A 22,844-nucleotide genomic window follows, 5' to 3' on the forward strand; every position below is an offset into this window, starting at 1 on the left:
GATAAGTTGATTATACTTATATGTTTATAAGCCAAATTTTTAATATTAAATTTAGATAAGTTGATTATGGGATTTCCTCACCAAAGTTTATTTTTTATTATTGGTTTTTAGGTCGGTAAGAATATATGTATATAAAAATTTTATCGATAAATTATTTTTTATTTGCAAATATGTCAATCTCCTCATGTTTGTGAGAGATATGGCATGGCATATATTAGCATAAAAGAAACAACATATTAATAATTAAAAAATAATTTATAAGTAGAACTTTTGTACATAGGTTTTTATGATTTAAAAACAACAAATAAACTATAATAAAACCCCATAAAATCTACTTTAAATTTAGAGTAAAGGTTTAATTTTGACTTATAAGTATAAGCATAATAAAAAAATTGATGGTCTCAGGAATTTAGGATGCAAACATGAAGATTCTAGTTTTAGTCTGAAAAATTATTTTACGATAGTGAATTAGTGTTTTTTGTCCTAAAATAAATGACCACTTTGACCAGAAACTTATCCCAAAATAAAAAAAACTAATTTACCATGTAAATATCATCATGCACAAATGTTACGAAAAGTATGGTTTAGAGTATGCACATCTTTAATACAAACTATAATTTTCTTTTTTCGCTTTAGGCACCAAACCAATTACACCTTTTCATTATTCCTATCTTATATTCGTATTAAAAAAATACAGCAGTCTTTTTTAAACCTATCTTCAGTTGTCCAATTAGAACCTCCTATTGACGTATATGTATATTATCTTTTTAGTTTGTCGAGGTAAAATACAACGGCTGATTATCAATTAAAAGCTTAGGTTGATGACGAATTTGACCGTGTCAATTGTGCACACAACAGCTAAGGGGGTCGGGTCGTAGCAAGTATAACTTATAAAACTCTGTAGCTTTCTTTGACGACATTGACTTTTTGACATATGTTTGATTATTCATTTTATTTAAATTTTTTTATAAAATATGTAAAGTTATATATATTCATAAAATTATATTTAACAATAAATGAAATGATATAAAAATTAATAATTACGTAAATTTTTTAAATAAAACGAATAGTTAAACATGTATAAAAAAATCAACGGCGTCAAATATTTACGAACAGAGGGTATATCAATAAATCCAAACATGTAGACAGAAAATATACAGAAATATTGTACGATATGATTAAGGAATGACTAATAAATAAATTAAATAAGTATTTCATCCGTTTCATATCAGAGGACTTTCTCGTCTTATCTAGATTTATATATATATAAATATAGACACATATTTAAAACATATACATTAATATATGAATGAATCTAAGCGAACCTAAAAAGTTGTATGTGCGTAACGAACTAACGATGAACACTTTTTTTAGAGGATCAAATTGAAGCAAATTGAATTGAATAGCAGTAGAATCGACGACGAAGACGACCGGTCCGGTCGTCGGGGTGACCGCGTCCGCGCCGCACCAGCTTTCAACTCACGCGGGCCTGCGACCCGGCCCAGCCCAACCCAACCCAACCACCTCCTTCTCCCTCCTCTTCCATCTTCGCTTCGTCTCGGCGTCGCGAAACACAGGAGAGAGAGAAAGAGAGAGAGATCCCGTCGCCTCCCGCCTCGATCCCGATCTCCTCCGCCGCGGCCGCCGCCGTCGACGCCGCAAGGTCAGCAAACGCACACCCTCTCCGTCCGTCCGTCCGTCTGAGTTGGTAGGTAGGTAGGTCGGTTAGCTCCTCCTCGTCGTCGCCCTCCTAGGGTTTGACCACGCCGGCAGCGCGCGCGTAGCTCGACCCGCCTACGAATTCCCGTCCCTGCATCCGGATCTCCGCCCGCCCGCGGCCCGACGCCGCCATTTCCGCCCTCAATTGCTCGCTCACCGCCGCCTCGTCTCGTGCCCTAACCCCCCGACCGTTCGACAGCCCCTACTGTTGCGCTGTGATGCTGCCGCTGCCGCTGCCGCCGTCGCAGGAACCTTCTTCTTCATCTTCTCTTACTTCCTCCTGGATCCTCCTCCCTTTCTCACCGGCCGATTTATCTCCCATGCATTATTATTAACTTGCCATTTCTGTGCGACGGTTTAGTATTATTGCTTGGTGTTACTAGATGCCGCTGCTTCAAATGGCAAGCTAGCCTACAATTGTAATCAATCTGCTATTAGACTCTTTGATTTCTGTGCCTCCATGATGCACCATGGAACTCCTATCGCACTATCGTTTGTTTAGTTCCCCTGTGTATTTCTCCTGCACATGGGGTTCTCTTGCTACCTCTCTAGCTCTATTCACTGAACTAGGCACCTATCTATCATTTTCCCGCGCAAATTGAGCAGCACACGTTGGCTCGCTGGTATTGTATTATCCATTACAAACATGTACTACAGCCATGTAAGGGAACTAAGCTAAAACAGGAAGTTGACAAAAGTGCAAATTACAAAAAAAAAAAATCTTTTGTACTTTATTGATTTATTTGTCGATTTGCCACGTGTCTTGCTGGTTCTCCGTTGCCACGGGAACCATTCCAAACATTTCCTTTCTGGAACCCACCATCTACGTCATGCAAACCGTTCGTGCCAATCATGAAAATAGTGCCCAATACCGGTGAGTTGTTTCACTGAACCCACATTCTACCTCATTATTATACCATCGAACACATTTTATTTCAGTATGTAGTATGACACACAAGTTATGAAGATGCGTACTACACAGAAAAGGGACAGAAAAGTGCACGTGAAAGAATGTTAATGCACATCTTATGCTGTTTCTTTATACCTTAGCTGCGGTTGGATAGTATGTACTGTAGTGGTATGTACCCATGTTAGGGTTTTTAGTGCTTCGATAAGTCACGTACCGCCACTACGTATGTTGGTGTCCTTGAATATTGAGAGGTTTGAGTTAATGTATTCTTGCTCTTGCACATGTGATTGTCAAACAGGGCTGATGGAGAATTTCTCCCTGAGGACCCTGCTCAATAGTATATTGCGCATCACTGTCTTAACCTCTGATGGATCTACTTCAAGGCCCAAACCTATTCAGAAATACTGCCAAAATGTATGTGATATCTCAAGCATTGTGAGCCCTCTCATAGAAGATCTATGTGAGTCTCCTGAAGATCAACTGAATGAGGTGTTAAGGGAGCTTGGCACTGCTGTTAATGAAGCTTCAGGACTTATTGGGAACTGGCACCAGACAACCAGCAAAATATATTTTGTACGTACAAGTGAGCTGAGTTTGATATGTTCACTTTCACTTATTCACCCTGCCTTCATGAATAAATTACTGAAATTTGGTCAATCACCATTTCCACCTCATCATGCTTTATCTATACACCTATAAAAAGGAGTAGTGGTGGTGGTGGTGAATCTGCCACCTACCTTACCACCAACTACCTCCTATTTTTGAAAGGAAAAATAGCTGAGACCTATATATCAAACCACTTTTATTAACTCTACTTTCATAACATGCTAATGATATTTTTTAATAAAATCTCATTGCAACGCATGTACAATATGCTAGTCTTTTAAAAGATTGCATCCCTCCCTTGCCATTTTACCAGGTATCAGGGATTTGTCGTTGTTTTCACTGTTTATTACTTTTTCGTTGTCTACTTGTCTGGCATTTACATTAGCAGAAAACCTATCACATAAGTTCCGTAATTAATACTGTACCTAGAGTTCAAAATATGATGGATGTTGCCTCCCCTTAATGAACTCAGGGGACTTGAAATGTAAAACTAAATATTGGAGGCTGCTGGGAGCAGTGCACACATTGTTGATTAAAATGTTGCAAGGTTCTTGTAGTTCACCTTTTAGGCTGACCTAGGATGTACCTGTGATGAGTCATTTTTTGCTTTGGATAATGTTTCCATTTTTGTGCTAAAGTACTACCTCCGTCCCAAAATAAGGTCATTTTAGCTGTTCTAGTTTGTCCCAAAATAAGTTTGTTTTTGGAGTAATCATTGCATTGGAGTTTGTGAAAGCAAGGAATAAATGCATTGGGAATAGATAAGGTAGGGGATACTTGTATTGGAATTTGATAAAGTGGAGGGTATTCTTTTGGCTTTTGTATTAGTAGGTGTGTGATGAGTGAAAAATTAAGTTATTTTGGGACGGAGGGAGTAAGTTATACATGAGCTTGCAAAAGTTGTACTTTCTGTAATTTGTTTTCTTACTCCTCTACTTTATTCCCTTTTTATCCTTTGGTGGTTCAATCTTATGCGTTGCACGTTCTACCTTTAGTTTTATCAGTGGAAAATGCTCTTGATTTTAAGAGAGTATTTGATGCTTTAAGTGAAATTTGAATATGATCACTGGTTTATGCAATTGCTTTCTTCAAATATCTCACTTTGCTTTCTTTGCCCCTTGTAATGTATGATCCATTAGCTATTGTAAGCTTGATGACTGACATGAAAGTTATATAGCTAATACTATTTCTCAAGTTTTGCTGTTCTGATCCAGTAATGTTTAAATACCTCAAACAGATATGGCAGATTGAATCAGTAATCTCAGATATTCAGGGATGTTCCCTACAGCTGTGCCAGCTTGCTAACTCTCTATTACCTTCCCTGACTGGCCGTGCATGCACATGTATTGAGGTAATGGTTCACTCAGTCATTTCTCTAGTACTAGTATAGTTAGTTTTTCATTACTGTCTTTTCAGACCTTAATTGCTCTTGTGCATCCATCTCATCTTTGTTTCTTGTTGTATTTCATCTAGAAACTCCAAGACATAAATTATGAACATATGCTTGATCTGGTAAAAGAGGCTTCAATGGAGCTAGCTGAGACGGACACAGCAAGTCCAGAGAGTCTTTCGAGACTATCTAGTACATTGAGTCTGTCAACTAACCTAGAATTGTACATGGAAGCTGTTTCCCTTGAGAGTCTCAGAGCAAGGGCAATGCGAAGTGAGAACCGTGAAGAATTGGATCTAGCTGAGAAGATGATTCCACTAGTCAACTATATGCATGATCGCCTTTTGAGGGAAACACAACTGCTTAACATCAACGGGGTGCCTATTCCTGCAGATTTTTGCTGTCCGCTTTCCCTAGAGCTGATGTCAGATCCTGTTATTGTAGCATCTGGCCAGACATACGAGCGGGTTTATATCAAGTTATGGCTTGATGAAGGTTTTACTATCTGCCCAAAGACACGCCAAAGACTTGGCCACTCCAATTTAATTCCAAATTACACCGTGAAAGCTTTGATAGCTAACTGGTGCGAATCACATAACATTAGGCTTCCTGATCCTATGAAATCCTTGAAATTGAACTTTCCTTCAGCTGCATCTGCTCTCCAGGATTTGAGCACCACAGGAAGCAGCCCTCTACATCCTACTGTTGTTGCTAAGGGTAATATTCCTGGGTCCCCAGAAGCTGACTTGTATATGAGAAGCTTGAATAGAGCATCTCCTCCGCACAGTGTAGTCCATCAGAATTCTCATGCGCACGTGAACCGTGCTGGTCATGAAGCCTCCGCTAAGCAATCTTCAGAAAATGCTAATGGTTCAGTAGCAGACATTTCAAGGTTATCTCTTGCAGGTTCTGAAACAAGAGAGCCTAGTCTGGAAGGAAGAAATGCTGGTTCTATCGGTCAAACTTCAGAACAGTCTGCTGAGGAAGCATTTCAAGCATCTAATTTGGACAGGGATTCACAGGACCATGTGGGTAGTTCTTCGGTGAATGGTAGCCTTCCAAATAGCGGTCAACTTGATGCAGAATGTGACAATGGGCCAAGCGGTAGGACAAATTACAGCAGTGATGCATCTTTAGAGGTTACAGATGGTGGGCCTTCAGCCTCTTCTGTTCCTCAGAGGGAGCATCTAATCCCTTCTAGATTGGCTGATGTTCGTAGTAGAGGCCAATTTGTTCGGCGACAATCATCTGAAAGAGGTTTCCCTAGAATAATATCTTCCTCATCCATGGATACACGGAGTGATCTTTCTGCTATCGAGAGTCAGGTTCGCAAGCTAGTTGATGATTTGAGAAGTGATTCTGTAGATGTTCAAAGATCAGCAACATCAGAGATCCGGCTTTTAGCTAAGCACAACATGGAGAACAGGATTGTCATTGCGAACTGTGGGGCTATAAACTTGCTGGTCGGTCTTCTTCATTCGCCAGATGCCAAAATTCAAGAGCATGCTGTGACAGCTCTTCTGAATTTGTCGATCAACGATAACAATAAGATCGCGATTGCAAATGCTGATGCTGTTGATCCCCTCATCCATGTCCTTGAGACAGGGAACCCTGAAGCCAAAGAGAATTCAGCAGCCACATTGTTCAGTCTTTCAGTTATTGAAGAAAACAAAGTGAGGATTGGAAGGTCTGGTGCCATCAAGCCTCTGGTCGACTTACTAGGAAATGGGACCCCTCGAGGAAAGAAAGATGCAGCTACAGCATTGTTTAATTTATCCATTTTACATGAGAACAAGGCACGTATTGTGCAGGCTGATGCTGTGAGGTATCTGGTTGAGCTTATGGACCCTGCTGCTGGAATGGTTGACAAAGCTGTGGCTGTCTTGGCAAACCTTGCTACCATACCAGAAGGGAGGACAGCGATTGGGCAAGCCCGTGGTATTCCAGCCCTTGTTGAAGTTGTTGAACTCGGTTCAGCAAGGGGCAAGGAAAACGCTGCCGCAGCGTTGCTTCAGCTATGTACAAACAGCAGCAGATTTTGCAGCATAGTTCTTCAAGAGGGTGCTGTGCCTCCTTTAGTTGCACTGTCACAGTCAGGCACGCCACGGGCAAGAGAGAAGGTTAGCCACCTCTCATCGTTTTTCTTTCAATTAGAAATACAGCTGTGTGTATCTTAACATTTCTACGAAGGTCAGGCATTCTACACACAATATTCTGATATATGCTTCATGATTTTGCAGGCACAAGCTCTTCTCAGCTACTTTCGCAGCCAAAGGCACGGGAATTCAGCAAGGAGATAACCTTATCAGAAATTTTTGTAGGTGTACATTAAGCATCTCTTTCGATTCATCAGACAGCGGCTTGGCTCCGCGTATTGTTGTTGGCTCTTGGGTCTTTATGGCCTTATGTATTGTTTATAGTTAAATTGAGATTGTGCTCATGTCATGCAAATGTTGTGAGCGCTGGGTTGGGTGTTTGTTGTTGAGATGGTGTACTTTTAGTTCTCTTTTTTTTTGTTGGAGGATCTCTCTCTCTCCCTCTTTCTCTTGTATAGGTTGTCCATTGGTAGTAGCTTACCTATTCAATGGGATTTTGTTTTGTATATGCTATTGACCCTGACATTATGATTGTTTTGATGGTTGTAAAATTCGATATTGCCCTCTTATACCAGATAATAAGCTTCATCCGCTCCCATGCTTTTCTTCATGGCAACCCCACTGAACTTGGGTAACACAGGAATTTTTAATGGCAATCCCGCTGCGATAATCACACTGTTTAACGCAATAAACAACACATTTAGTTTTGCAGTATGTAGTATGTTATATCCCACAAGATCAGATTGATTATTTACACAGGATCACAAGTTTGTACCAAGAATGTTACTAGTAGAAGTTTTGGATAGGTTTTAGCCAAACTTTAAAAAAAGTGATATATTTCTCTCCGTTTTTACTAAGAATATTTAATTTTCAGGATAAGATTTAGGCAGACTTTCAAGAATATATTTATCACCTCAAAAGGTATTATCATACCATCATAAACTTATTAGATTTCATAAGTCCAAAAATAGTTATTAAATTTTACAGACTTTTTATTCTAATACAAAATTGATTTACCAATTTATCTGTTACACTAGGGCATGATCCATTCCTTTTCAATTTATACAAGTTTACAATTTTGGCTACCATGCAAATTCCTCCCAAGAAAAGACACAGGAGAAGGGGATAAAAGGTTAAACTAGAGATGAGAGCAGCTAATTGTAATCTGTCATGATGGTGATCCATCATCACACACCAAGAAAGTCCTCTTGGGTGTGCTCACAACCTTCTTGTGTGGCTGCAAGTGGGCCCCACTCGAGCCTCCTCCTACCCTGGTCACCTCTATGCCATGCCGCCCTATCGGCAACACCGTGGCCCTCCCCTTCTTCCCGACCACCTGCCCGTAGCTGCAAACCCTACCGGAGCTCCTCCTCGTCGTCGTCTCTTCTTGGAACACGTTGGTGACCACGACGATGGCTCCCCTGGGGTTCACATCGACGGCGCCGAGCACGCCGCCGCAGCGCTCCAAGCTGGCGTCGACGACGGCGAAGTCGACGCAGCGTAGCTGCCGGACGACGGCGGCCTCCGTCGCCGACGGCCGGGCGAGGTGGAAGTCCGCCGAGGCCGCCAGGCCGTGGCGGTGGAGGTGGCGCCTGACGCCGTCGAGGCTCCGCGGGTCGTCACGGACGCAGGCCACGCGGCCGCCCGTCCGCGCGGCGGCGACGGCGAGCGCGACGGCCGTGGCCGGGGACGCGGCGGCAGGGGCGACGTCGAGGAGGAGGCGCGCCTGGCTGCCGGCGGCCAGCGCGGCGATGTACTCCATGCTCCTGGGCTCCATTACCACGCTGCTGCTGCTGCTGCTGTCACTGGCATCGTCAGCATGCTCCTCCTGCTGCTTGCACTGAAATTATCAACAACAAGCATGCACTTTTATCATTATTTAACACGATGATCAAGCCAATTTTCAGCGATTGCATTTGCAAAAAGCTACTAAATTTATAGATGTATTATGCTTGGTGATCGATCGAGTTGCTCACCAGTTGCAGGGTGTGCAGGTACGCATCCATGGCGAGCTCAGGGGACCAACCGGCCATAGCCATTGTCACCGGAGCAAAAGAAGCAGCTGGTGCTCAAGATGAATGTTCAGTGGCGTTTAAGTGCAAAATTGTTTAGTATTAACTTGCTGGATGATGAGTTATACATTTAAGAACTTCTTTTGACAAACAAAGTCGTCTTCTTTTATAGGCAAAGCAATGGCCAAAACAGAGTACTCCCTCCAGCTGACACCAAATCAACTTTTCGGTTTCTGTGTCGAGCATTCGATCATCCGTTTTATTTATAAAAAAATTTAAAAAAGTTAGTCACACATAAAGTATTATTTATATTTTTATCATCTAATAAAAATAAATTATTAATCGTAAATTTTTTTAATAAGACGAAGAGTTAAATATTGTATCTAAAAACTGAAAAGTTGATTTATTTTGGGACGGAGGAGTAGATAATTGCAGTAGGACACGTTTGCATCCAGCACAGCCGTCTCCATCAACCACATAAGACATATGTCCATGTCTTCTTTTGCTCAACTCCTCACAACCACTGAATTTAACCTAAATCAAATTACCCTACGTTTGATCGAGTTCATATACCATATTACCATACGGATATTAACGTGTATCACATTAAAGAAGTAAACAATGCAAATATATGTTTCACAATAATACACCTGAGGTTCATTCGATAACACAAATATTATTGCTCTTTCAATAAACTTAATCAGAATTAGAACACTGCTCTATCCATTTCTAAATATAAACATACGTAAGATTCACAATTTGCACCACAAATAAACACTTATTCATTGGTTTTCGCGAGTCCAATCATCCTGATAATTCCAGAGCCAACCGATGGCTTGGAAAAAAGAATCTAATCAATTTAAAATTTAAAAGTGACCATTCAAATAACTAAAACATAACATTTTGATCCGACCTTAATTAATGTTTATTTGGTAACCTAGTAATGCTTTTAGATACAATGTTTTGACTGTTTATCTTATTTGAAATTTTTTCGATTAATATTTTTATTGTTACTGTATGATAAAACATGAATAATACTTCATATATGACTATTTTTTATTTTTTATAAATTTTTTAAATAAGATGAATGATTCATAGAAATCAAAAAATAAAATTATTACAGTACGGATAGCATAATTTAGACATATAATACACTCTGAATCAATCACTTATATCAGTAGACGGATAGAGTACGTGGAAGCATAAGAGTGGAGCTAAGTAGCTAACAAAACTCAACGGAATCCCAACGAAGTGGTTGAGTTGGTAGCTGGGCATGTGACTACTGTAAATGTGGGGTGGTCAACTAATAACGATGACAATTTCGTGGATGGACGCGTGGCCGTGGAAGCCGTGCCGCCCCGGCTCAAAGCCGCCGTATACATGCATGTACGTACTTCGTCATGTTTTGATTTGACGCAGTTAAATTTGAGAGTTATATTTTATGGTTAGTCTCATTTAAAATGTTCATGTAAGCGTATGAAATTATAAGTCTACTTATAGGATTTTCATAATAAATTAATCATAATAAAATAATTAATAATAGAAAATAAATAATCAAACAACTTTAAATTAAGAAAAAAGGCAGAGAAAGCAGATGGTGCGACTTGTTTTGATCGACAGAGATGCATGGGAGGGAGCGAGGGACAAGCTTTCTCTACCGTACGATCAAATATATAAGGTATAAGATATATATATAAAGGCACTTAAAATCAAAAAGCACTAAAGGGTGATAGCAAAAACCAACGGGATATTTACAAATAAAAAATAATTCATAAATAAAACTTTACATATATGTATTTTAGTAAAAATTTTAAATTAACTACATAAATATAAACGAAAAGTAAAATTGCTATGTATATTACTCAACCATCCGACTTAGGTATAATTGGATTGATCAACGGCTATCAACAACCACTTTTTTTTTTTATTGATCTATGTTGCATACTTGTGTCCCGTACTCAGCGAAAAGACAGGGTTGACGAGGAGATCAAGTACGTGATGGAAACACTGGAGGCAGCGGTCGTCGCTGTGGATCGGTCGATCATGCCATTAATGAGGCTGGCAAATTATTGCGTCTCTGGCCGGCGCCTCTTCCTGCCAAAAAGGTGGGAAGAACGCGTTATGCGTGAGTGCCACTACTCCAACGATGACATCAAAAGGATGGGTCAGATTTAGACGGAAAAATGCAAATTAGTTGCGTCAAATAAAACAATACAAGAATAGTATTGGTATGTTATTTTGCATCGACCATATTCATCTATCTATACTTCTTTAAAAGTAAATCCTATATACTCTCGTAGTTTTACAAATTACTTCTTAAACTTCTTAATATTAAGTATAGTTATATTTTTCTAAAAGTATATAGCAGTGGTGACAATAAATATGTCATCCCATGTGCTCTCATAGTTTTGCAAATTACTTCTTAAACTAACTTCTCAATATTAAGCATAGTTACATATAAAATTAAGTTAGTTGAATATTTCGTAAATAAAAATATAGGTAACTCATAGCCAGTTACCACAAAACTCGCTAATGTTCAGGATGTTTTTAAAATAAATTTATTTTTATAGTTCAAATTTAAACTTAAAAAACTTATTTTAGGACGATGAAGTATTTGATAACCAAAAACTATTTTTTCACGAGATATCTGGTACTCTACAGTCTACATACATCTCTGTATAGAACCGTGGTAGTGAAATCTTTGAAAAACTTGCGTCACACAAAGTAATTTCCTGTTTTGTTGGGACGTTGGGATTTCTTTCAGATATTGATGCAGGATGAACCAGCCAGCTTCCTGTGAAATCTCCATGGGACCTTATCTTTACGCTTAACTTATAAGCTAAAATTTAAATTTTTAAGCTAAATTTAGAGTTAACTTTGACGTTTTTATCGTAGTTTATTTTTTAACATTTGCTTTTAGAACATACATATAAAAGTTTTATTTATAAATTATTTTTTATTTATAAATATGATGGTTCACCTTTTACTTTAAAAAGTCAAAAGATGGGCACCCACGCTCTTGTTGTGAACCCTCTCTACCCCTTGGAACTGTTAACCAGAGTATACATACGCTTGGGTGGGACTCTTGCCAATTGGCAGAAACTAATATCTTTTCCTTTTTCCTATCTAAGCCTTATTTGCACATGTACAATATTACATTTTTTGTCTTTTGTTTAGATACCAAGCGGCACAACAACCGGGCAGATTTTTATGTACAGAATTCACCCGGATGCTTCGATTCTGTGGTCAAGCATGAACTATGAACCACACATCCCTCTATCCCAAGTGTTCCTCCTGTCCATGTCTACCCCTCGGTGAGATCATAGCATATCCTGCAGAGAAGAGATATAACCTTTGTGATTTAGTATCATTCAAGAGATGCAGAATTAGGCATGTTCCAGCCAACCTGCCAAAGATCAGTATAACTATACATGAATATGCTTGAAAAGAGATGAAACGTATAAAATTGGTTGTCCATACCATCAGGAAGATTCACAGCTTGCGTCGTTCTCCGATTTTCTTGAATAAGTTCTCACTTTTCTTGAGAATTCCTTAACTAAAGAATTGTCTGAAAACGTCAAGGGAGTCTCTTCAGCAATTGGGTCCCTCACATAGAATAGTCGAATAGGCATTCTTTCAGGTTCATCGGTTGGTGCTTCTTCAGGTATATCACGGTACAGATGTTTGAGAATGAAGAGAGCAGTATCATGGTCTCGCCAGTAATTGCTACAAAAATCAATCCGCGGGCTAGTTAAGTTGTGAAATAGATATGATAAAACAATTGGCAAACAACAGGAACAGTTATAGAACTCACGTGTGAGATCCCAGGGCAGACAAGTATGGGTGTTGAAATGTTTTCTCCTGAAATTAGATTGTTCAGATGGTAAGCTACAACATGTCTATACTGAGAGCAATAATATACAAGAAGCCAGAAAAAAGGAAAAGGGAATTGGTCACGTTGACAAAAGGATTTGCACTCCTGATACAGTAACCACTTAAGTAGCAGAGATTGTGGGACCAGGCAATTCTAAGCATGCCAATGGTTATATGATTTCTGCCACCAGTTCTTTTAGACCATAGAAATGTGTTAAGAGTGTAAGAGAGGTGTCGCAGGTGTGTATCTCCAACATACAACTTCATTCATGTCAATTGTCAAACCAATTTACAGTATAATTCATATCCACAACAGAGCACACAAAATTTCAATGCCAATACATACATCAGTAGATAGTGAAATTGAACTTGCTATAATAGGAAAAGCTTAATAACCTGAAGTACATGGTCAATCCGGCCATCTGATGAACCCGTCAGCCTTTCCATCATCATGTAACCATATGACTTCTCTTTCTCCTTATTACTGTCATCATCCTCTAAATGGCAAAAAAAAAAGGAACTCAGGACATTGTTTTTGTTACTTGCAATGTGTAAAAGACAAAGAAAAATTACTATATGCATACCGTCTGTGTCATTTCTGCTCAATGATAGCAAAGCAGCTACTGCTTTAACCTAAACACAAGAAAGGAAATTAAAGTCCCAACCCATTACGAACGAGTTATGTGACGCTAGAGTAGTTAATGTTTCTAGACCATTTAAAGGTAACAAAGTGTTTATGTATCAAAGCCCACTTAAAATCTTAAATCATGCCTATTTCTCACAAACCCATCGCCGAAGAGCAAACTTACCTTCAGTGACTTGAACTGACGGGCAACAGCTTGAGACCGTGCAGCAACATCTTCTGTGAATTCCTGCATGACATGTCAACCCAAATCAGGTAAACAGGAGTCAAACCTAGCTGAGTAATTTATTCTAACAGAGACAAACTCTCCTAGAAGCTGTCCAAGAATATGATGAATCACTCACCTGCACTCCTACATGTATCCTCTTTCCCCCTCTATGATAGGGTACAATTACAGGGCGCTTGCTAATATAATCTTCACATACAAGTGGTTCAATTCTGTATAAAAGTCCACATAAATCATATGCGATATGCTCCCCGATTTGCAACAGATAAGGACATTCTTCTAAAATACATAAAAAGACATCCCAAAAGTGATGAAAAACGTCAGTGATAGATGTAAGGAAGCTGCAAACCTGTATGCTACAGGATCAAAAGGATGAAAAACGTTGAACATCTGACGGCAGCTTGGCATCTCTTCAACTATGTTCTCATTTTGCCAATAATCTTGTCCCCTGCCTTTAGAAGAGATCACAAACTTCAGAAATAATAAAGCAAATAATCAACTTTCAATTGCCAGGAAAGACAGCAGTTCATGAATTCACTGATCAAAACACTAGCCAGTTCCAGGAAAAAAAATTCGACCTATAGGGAAATAATGAATTTACAAACAGGTGACACCAAATGAATATTACAATCAAATAGGAGCTGAGCAACAGGTCACTTTATCTATTTAAAAAGATAATATTGATTTCTTATTCATCCAAAATAAAGACGTTTTGAAACTACAACTGGCATTGCAGATCTAAGACAGTTATCAGTACTTGATGAGATAACACAAGGTGTTAATGATTCAAGCCAATTTTCAGCCATTTTACTGGGCATTGTTTTGTGCCTCCTGAACACAGCACATTTGATCCAGTACTAATCTTTAAATATGCATTCCAATAATGTCTAAGAGCGATGTATTAGTCACAAAAGAAACATGATATGAGCACTAGGAAATATCATGTAAACAAGAAATGGCCTATAAAATGGTAACAGTGCTGGTGTAAACCAAAGCAGGCATAAAAAAAGGTTGTTTGCGTGTCTATAAAAAAACAGCATATAAACAGAACTATTGTCAAAGTTAACATACCAATGCCAATACGAACATTCCGCAGGGACAAGAAAACTCCTAAGGGGGATCCAACAGCAAAGAATGTGTCAACCTGAATATCCAAGAATGCTGTAAGTCGCATAATGATGGTATAAACACAGGGAAAAGTAAATAGATCTCTGGATATTAACTCAGGACAGATTACCTTAAAATTCAGTTTAGTGTATCTGATGTGTGGTGTGTAGGACTCGCTTGTGCTTCCTTTCCCCATGCACCATTTGCCTGGTGATAGATTCACTGTGCGACTGGCATTCTTACCTGATATAAACATACATACACAATTTATCCAAATGAACCTTGAGGAACACAGGTGTATTGGATATTCGAAAAGAAATAACAGACAAAACACAAACAGTTACCTTGATGAGACTCAGCACCACTGATACTTTCAGTCACCAAATCATTCTGCTGTTCAAGCTGTTCTAGTCTAGCTTTAAGGCGTTCCACCTGCAGTAACAGCAGAATTGTAGGCATCAATTATATATGCAAGTTTTAACTCACACCGTTACTTTGTCTCAAGATACCACTATCAGTTTAAGGTGTTAAAATAAGTTCTTCAATTCTGTTTCTTATATATATGTTGACTAATTCTCCCAAGGCAACCAACATATATCTTGCTTATCAAGATAGATGAGTAGAATATGGCAGGCACATTATAGGTTAGATAAATTCAATAATGTCATACCTCTTCTTTCAATGATGATATCAATGTGTCTTTGTCAAGGACATCCTCATGAACATCCTCAGAAGATCTTGAAATGCTACAACTGTCAGCATCTTTTGCTCTTACAGATGAAGTGTCCCCTTCTTCACTGCATACCATTTTATGATTATCAACCTGGTTTACAACTTCAATCCGCTCTCCATCTACTGCTATAGGTAGTGCATTTGTGTCAACTTTTGATGAATCTTCAAGCACATATGTTGGACGGGTGGTATCCTCTGTACATGAAGGATCAGTTCTGGTGCTCCCTTCATGAACTACATCATTTACATTATCAGCACAAGAACGTCCAAAAGTGGAAGATGTATCTTGCTCCATTATGCCTGACTCACATGCAGCAACTGTGTCAGGCAACTTTGCTATTTGACCTTCATCAGAAGTAACTTCCATATTCATATAATCTAGTGGAAATGGGGCAGCAGAAGATTCTTGGTGGCAAAGTATGTCATAGGATAGAACACTTCCTAACGAGTGCCCATATATTGAAACCTGCAACAGGGGAAAAAAAGGAAAGCATAAGGTTTTTTGTTTACTCATTAAATTAGCAGAAGTGCAAGCACACTCCTAATTCCTAAAGATATTACCAAAGGGTTATGTGTGCAAACCTTTCCACTATAACCAGGATTTCTCTTGATAAACTTCATGTACAACTGGTTCAATTGGTTTGAGACCTGTTGCAGACTTAAATTGTCAATTTACTACAATGAATTAAAATATACTTCCAGTCATTGTGACCAAAATTTTTAAATGGTACAGGAAATAGCACATAATCATTCAGGTATTTTTGGAAAGCGTGGATTTGAACTAAATAGAAATCATCGGACTTTACTTTTCTGCTTCAAATTAGAATTAAATTATAAAAATTCATAGAGAAATCTCACTATGACATACAGGTCCACAAGGTTTCTAACACAGGCTCCCATTATTTCGCTTTTGCAACTGCTTATAAGCCAAAATTGAATTTTAAAGCTTAGTTTTGGAGTTGATTTAAACTGAAAAGGCTTGATTGGTGTGAGGCAGGTGACAGGGGAGGTTATCCATTTCAGTTTTTCCAAGAAGTGGCATTCGGGATGTGGATCTAATTTAGGTGGAGAGGTAGCTGGACAAACTCCTTTGTAATACCATATGAGAAAAGGAACTCAGTACTTCGCTCATTTCTGAAATATTTTATAGAAAAATCACCAGTAGTCTATTAATTCCACGATTCCATGATAATACTCTCCTTCATCTACTATGCTCCCACCCAACATGTGGATTTTGTGTGTATACATGGTCCGATGCAGCTTTTTTTTTTTTTTGAAGCAGAATACTAGAGGAGCAATATGCCATCCATACTTGAAAAGGGATTTCTAAGAAAATCTAAAACACCAAAATACTATTGACAAAACTATAGAAATGACTAAAAGTAGTATTGTAATAAAACAACATACCGAGTCAATTATGTGTTGACAGTATATAGGACTCATGTAATACAGAACATCATGCACTGTGGCACCTAATGCAACACGAAGACCTTTAACTCCATCCAAAGTGATTTTATCAACAGTATGTTCACCACTGAGCTTTAGGCTCTTCCTCCACTGCAATAATAAGTTCATAACCACCAGAGCATTAAAACCACAAGTCACAAGTTTAGCGAGATGAAGCCAGCTGCTAGGTGTTGTATCATGCTATTTTTATCTGAACTATCATTATACTAGATGATACCCCGCCGTGTTGCCCCAGGATTTATCAGTTTTATCATCATAATAAAATCAAAGTTTTAAACAATTAAGTGGAACAATATCTCACTTTCTGATCAATGGTCCAATATTCAAAAGTAACAGTTTGGAAGCTCTACTTGTTTGACAATTGACAACAAAAAATATCTCTCACTTTCTGTTCAATGGCCACCATTAAAAAGTAGCACTGTCAAGTTACTTTTTGTGGTTACAGCATATGATAAAGTAATTCAAAACGAAATCAAGCACATGTCAATCAGCAAGCCTGAATTTGGAGTTAAAAGCTTTGCTTTATTATGCTAAAGCAAGAAAAAGTATTTTTCTTCTCTGCGATGGGGGTACAAAAATGAAACATATATTTCAACCAAAGGTATTCTGAATCTAAGACATGAGTAACTTTGGGTTGTTACCTGACAAGGAATAAACAGAACCCTCTGGGTACTTCTTTGATAAGGAGTTAAGTATCTTTCAGCTAAATTAGCAGTTACACGGCGGAAATCGACAACATCATCAACAAGATTAGCTTTCTCCAACCTTTGGCCAATCCCATGAACCATAAATACCAGATGACCTACTGGAACCTACAAGAGAGAATAACGACACATTATCAGTTTGCAAACCTTGCTGTTTATGGATGAGAACTTTTATGTAGTATATGTTTATTTTGTGTAGGGTTGGGAGTCTTCAGTCATTGGTTGTATTGCATTAATGCAGATGCTACAATCGTAGCTCTAATGTGGTTTGTTAAGGCTAGGAATTCAAAAAATCAGAATATAGTAGTCCGTGCAAACAAAGTTCTGCACAGCTGTGCATTCCACATAATGTCATCTAAGCGTAATATTTCATCCCTTTTTTTTTCCATGCATGTACTTCAGCCATCTGTTCACCTTCTTAATTGTATATTTAAACAACACTTTGGTAACAAGAAGGATACCAACCAATGCAATCTGAAATTCATATAACTGGAACAAAATACCAAGGAAACCTTCCATTGGTAGGCATGTTTATCTGGATCTTTTGCAGTAAGCATAATAATGCAAATACTATAGCTTTGGAAGTATCTCAATGATTTCAATCTCATTTCTAGATACGGAGGTAGTTGAGCAGATGCATAATGCCCAAATAACAAATACCTGAGAACAGTAATCATCCATTTCTTCTTCTTTTTGCTGACGCAACTCATCCTGACAAAAAAAAAATCAGACAATAATTATGCGCTAAGCAAACCGTGAATGTAGAATGACAAAAAAAATGGTTAAAGGCAAAGTGCAAAACAGCAGAAAGGACAAAAAGGTTACAGGTTCTCAATCTAGATTCATAATAGTAGTATTGCACTTCAAAATTTGAAGCAAAAATATTGATAACTAAGCAGGTTCCACTCCTAATAGATTCAATTATTTACTGGATGTTTCTTAGAATAACAGATAAATTACACGATGCTACCATTCGATTTTTCTATGCAAAAGTAATGTATACAAAGTTGAACTTCAGCTAGTTATAAAAGTTGTTGTTATGTATTATATTTGTACCGTTCACCTCAGGAGTAGTGAGATACCAATATCCACTGTTATCAAGTAGTGTGATTAGTCGATAGTTGTAAAGTCGGTCGAGCTACACGACTAGAGGGCCACAACTCAACCAAATAGCAAAGTCGTGGTTAGTCATGGATTAGTCATAAAATCGGTAGTAGATTAGTTGTGATTAGTCATAGCAAATCACCAATTCACCATGTTAATTGATTTATTGTGTTTAGTACTTTAATTTTATTTCTTGTTGACTTATGTCTTGTTGGCTAATCCATAGTCCATACTTTATACAATAAATAGTGCTTAGTATAGCATAATAGTAGTAAAGATATATAGTATAGCATAATAGTAGTAAAGATATATAGTATAGCATAATAGTAGTAAAGATATATAGTGCATCCCTTGTTTTTGCGCAACCAAGTTGTGGACTAGTCGACCAAGTCACCAAGTTGGTCCAAGGGGCTACCTCTACTCGACTTTACAACTTGACAGCCATGCCAATATCAGAAAATTTTCAATAGGATATAGCTGCAATTAATTTTTAACCATGCCTCTATAGCTCTATTGCAGTCGACACCACACAGAAGACCCCATTTTGTGTTTGTAAAATAATCAAGAGCCAAAAAATATAACATTGAAACATTGGAAAAGCATCAAGGAAGCTAACCTGTGTAGGCTTCGCAGATCCAGAAGATGAAAAACCACGCCTTAATTTGATTGTATTGCCAACTAGCTTAGGACCAGTATCAAAGACAAGCCAAGCCTCCCAGGTATCATCCTCTCCAGTAAAAAGAGCATGCAAATCCTGTACAGATTATTCAGCCTTTGTTCTAAGTTACCATTCTCTCTTTTCTGAGCAAGTCATGTTGTTATACCAGTATATTGCAACAGTACATACATACCGGGGTGCTTCCTTGGAGATCAACTCGCGCTGCAAATAAGCCTGAAGGTTGAAATTTGCGGCGATGCCAGACCTGTTTATTTTTAACAACACAACGGGATCTTTAATTGCTTCCTGAGCTGTGGAAATCAAACAGGGGAGTATGATAGCAACAAAACTAATTCTGGAACATGGTAAAAGTGAAAGATGGTATATCCACGCTGCAGATCATATGATGGTGTGCATAACTAAATGCCAGTGATGGAAACTATTACAATATTCAACTGGAGAAGAAACTGCAGTATCTGTTTCTAGAACAAATGAACAGAAATTCTATACCCACGCCATAGATCATATCATGGCATACATATCTAAATTCAATGATTGCCTTCATCTCATTGAATGGATTTACAATATTCAACTAGAGAAGAAAGTGTGGTGTCTTTTTATAGAATAATTGAACGGAAATTTCCTATTGGTACTGATGACAAGTTGGCATTCCATGAAATGGCTTTCTCATAGTACTAGAAAATGATACAAAACAATGAAACAAAATTCCCATGGCATATTTTTACCTGACAATTATATGCTAGCTCAAGTTGTTCAGAAACATCTTCACGCAAGGGGATCCAATCAAGACCTCCTTTACGAGCAAACCAGTGGCCCCTCAAGACACGCCTGTTCTCCCCATTCCAATACACAGGGAAGCAATGACGCCTCATCAAATCAACCTGCAATAGCGTATGTTGTTATAACAAAGACATTCAATATTTAACAAACTTAGTAGTCAAAAAGAAGAAAAGAGTTTTGCAGTATTACAACAACAAAAAAAAATCAATTATTGCACAATCTTACTGATCTTATTTACTACTTCTACTAGTAGATCAACAAAAACAAGTAAGAGTTTCATGCAAACCTCATAAAGTCCACCTTTCACAGGAACTCCAACCCGTTCTTCCTCCACTTTATACAGACCTTCGGAGTCCGAAGCATCGGCTGCAACTAAGGAACCTCTTGGCCCTTCGCTGCATTCGGCGTACTCTCTCCACCAGTAAGCAAGCAGAGCTTCCTCCCTCTACAAAGCAGTAAACCAGTAATGTGAACCTGAAGATAAGTGGTTTAAAAAGAGTGAGAGAGGATATGATCCTCCTTATACTGCAGAGGGACTAGCACAGCTCTCTTTGAACTGTATTGTCTAGTAATATCACTTTTCAAGTAGATTGTTTTTTCAAAATGTATAGCACTGTTAGTACGATCCACTGTAATGATATGAATGAGCAGACGCTAAGCCATTGGCATAGGTGTTCAAAAGGTAACCTCTAAGAAGGACGCCTCCAATGCAAGAGAGTCTCTCATGCTGAACCGGAAATAGTCTCCTTTTCCCACTATCTCTGTCCGTGGCACTGAAGCAGAGAGTGCTGCATCGACAGCAAATCACACAAAACTTAGGATCAGTAAGACGTTTACCACGCACTTCATGATTTAAGTAACACAGAAATTCCAAACTATGAATACGTGCCACTAGTTAAATATGAGATTTTCTTATGCTACCCAGGTGGTATGTGTAGTGGAAATTTTATAGGGGTAAAATTAGAACTAAAATATACAACATTACGATAAATTTGTGCGTCATATATTATATTGATGAATTGGTAAATATATCTTACCGAAGTTTCAAATAAAATATTTAATGAACTTATAAAAATACATAGTTAGATTCAAATTTTACTACACTACTGCCCATGCTAGTAGAAGGTACCGTAACGGTGCCCGAAATATGAATCTAATTGCACCGAATTGAAATTCCGAGTCCGATGAGCGGATTCAGTGTGCGCACGCGCATGTCCGCAGTTATCCTAAAATCATATCACTATCAATCTGAATCAGAATCAATCAGCGACAGGTCTCACATCAAACCTACACTCCAGCTACTGCTAATTAACGACGAGAGACTGAAGCGGCTAGTTAATTGGCGGTACTGGATGCAGCATTCCGAAGGCGAAGCGTGTGAGGGCCAGAGACCTTTGTCGGCGAGGGGCAGCTTGCAGAAGTACCAGCGGACGTCCTCGCCGTCGGAGGGGCTCTTGGTGCGGGCGAGGTACTTGCGGCGGGCGGCGCAGTGCTCGATGGCGTCCTCGAGCCTGGCGATGTTGGAGGGCGTGTTCCGCAGCGAGTCCGGCGACGCGCCGCCCGCGCCATCCGCGCCCGCCTGGCTCGTGGACGGCCCCGACGCGTCCCCGCGCGCGGGGCTCTCGCCGGGGCTCGCCATGCGGACCTGCGCCGGGAGGGATCGCGGAGGCGGCGGCGAGGTGGGGCCCGCGCTCGCCGTGGGTGGGAAGGAAGGGGATGCGAATCTCCAACCCCAACACAGCTCTCTCGTCTCGTCACCGGAGGAGAAGAGCGGTTGGAACACGCATTGGACTTGCAGGTCATCAAATACGCTTCCGACCTGTGAAAACGTAGTTGGAGTATTTATTTATTTATATTTGAAGGGCTAAATAAACTGCGTTTAGAACACCGTCCGTGTCATAGAGTAGATTATCAATGTACTGGCTCGGCAGAAGTTGTTAATAGAAGTGGAGAGAATATGGGAAAGGTGTTATAGTTAACTAAAATAAAAAAGGATTTGAAATAAAGACATGTTTATTTGGTTATACCATGAAGATGGAATTACGTGAAATTGAATCAGACAAGTTCATGGTACAATGCTAACATATAATTTATTTCCGTAGATGCTATTGTCTTATGTGAATTATTCTAATAGTCACTATTATAAATTAATTATCTAAAAATTAAGTGTGTATTGGTTGAAAAGCTATTTGCTAACTATTTGTATTTGTATTTATAAAGGGGCGATCCATGGAATGATGCGAATGTGATAGAAGTTTATGCTATCATATTAATTATTCTACATCTTATACTTTAAATGCATATGGCTCGATAAAAAAACTAAGTGATAAGAATTTTTTACTTTTAGCAAGCTGTGATCCACTGTACGACTACGCTATCTCGTAAATACTACGTTTAGTTAAGTTTTAGCATGCTCTAGTTACTTTGCTCTAAAATAAACTCGATAAGGGCACACACAACGCCTAGACGGCATTTGTCTCCATATGATAACCGATGCAAAAATTGCTTACAATGCATAGTATTGAATGAAGGAAGAGAGGGCTACCGTCGTTTCGTTCAACGACAACAGTGACACATGCTCCAACGCATAAAATCAATATTTATTAGAGTATTTATAGACAACCATTGTCTAAACTATTATACAATATATCTATTTTGCTGTCTCTATATACCAAATAGATAACTACAGTCTAAATCATTGTATATGCCCTAAGCATCCGGCTTTACGTGGCCTACTGGCCTCCATGCATGTCCGTTTTGCAGCTTGACACAAATGCGCCTCCGCTTCCGCTATGT

The 22,844-nt window shown here is 38.8% G+C and overlaps 3 protein-coding genes across 5 annotated transcripts; 1 reads left to right on the top strand and 2 right to left on the bottom strand.

Annotated features, from left to right (window-relative positions):
• Positions 1–1,570: 1,570 nt before the first annotated feature.
• LOC102714576 (U-box domain-containing protein 4) lies at positions 1,571–7,272 on the top strand. 2 transcript variants are annotated; one of them, XM_006658984.3, is made up of 5 exons: positions 1,571–1,663; positions 2,928–3,202; positions 4,473–4,586; positions 4,709–6,745; positions 6,866–7,272. In XM_006658984.3, exons 2-5 carry the CDS (start codon positions 2,933–2,935, stop codon positions 6,923–6,925), a joined length of 2,481 nt encoding a protein of 826 aa, XP_006659047.1. In that variant the 5' UTR covers positions 1,571–1,663; positions 2,928–2,932; the 3' UTR covers positions 6,926–7,272. The 2 variants fall into 2 exon arrangements, with proteins under 2 accessions (XP_006659047.1, XP_040382690.1); XM_040526756.1 differs by lacking the exon at positions 1,571–1,663 and having other exon boundaries at positions 3,055–3,212.
• Positions 7,273–7,729: 457 nt separating this feature from the next.
• LOC102714312 lies at positions 7,730–8,872 on the bottom strand. Its single transcript, XM_040527023.1, has 2 exons — positions 8,698–8,872; positions 7,730–8,561 (listed from the first exon to the last, which is right to left on the bottom strand). Exons 1-2 carry the CDS (start codon positions 8,758–8,760, stop codon positions 7,890–7,892), a joined length of 735 nt encoding a protein of 244 aa, XP_040382957.1. The 5' UTR covers positions 8,761–8,872; the 3' UTR covers positions 7,730–7,889.
• A 2,842-nt stretch (positions 8,873–11,714) lies between these two features.
• On the bottom strand, positions 11,715–21,803 carry LOC102714850 (phospholipase SGR2). 2 transcript variants are annotated; one of them, XM_040526845.1, is made up of 23 exons: positions 21,441–21,803; positions 20,736–20,836; positions 20,335–20,493; positions 19,994–20,149; positions 19,441–19,512; positions 19,206–19,343; positions 18,146–18,196; positions 17,423–17,593; positions 16,722–16,871; positions 15,897–15,962; positions 15,624–15,780; positions 15,253–15,548; positions 14,927–15,014; positions 14,713–14,825; positions 14,547–14,619; positions 13,825–13,927; positions 13,594–13,687; positions 13,416–13,478; positions 13,191–13,239; positions 13,003–13,103; positions 12,548–12,594; positions 12,214–12,459; positions 11,715–12,065 (listed from the first exon to the last, which is right to left on the bottom strand). In XM_040526845.1, the coding sequence occupies exons 1-22, from the start codon at positions 21,685–21,687 to the stop codon at positions 12,216–12,218; spliced, it is 2,739 nt and encodes a 912-aa protein (XP_040382779.1). In that variant the 5' UTR covers positions 21,688–21,803; the 3' UTR covers positions 11,715–12,065; positions 12,214–12,215. The 2 variants fall into 2 exon arrangements, with proteins under 2 accessions (XP_040382779.1, XP_006659048.3); XM_006658985.3 differs by having other exon boundaries at positions 15,253–15,780.
• Positions 21,804–22,844: the final 1,041 nt, after the last annotated feature.

Source organism: Oryza brachyantha, chromosome 8, assembly GCF_000231095.2.
Source record: "Oryza brachyantha chromosome 8, ObraRS2, whole genome shotgun sequence".
Classification (NCBI taxonomy): domain Eukaryota; kingdom Viridiplantae; phylum Streptophyta; class Magnoliopsida; order Poales; family Poaceae; genus Oryza; species Oryza brachyantha.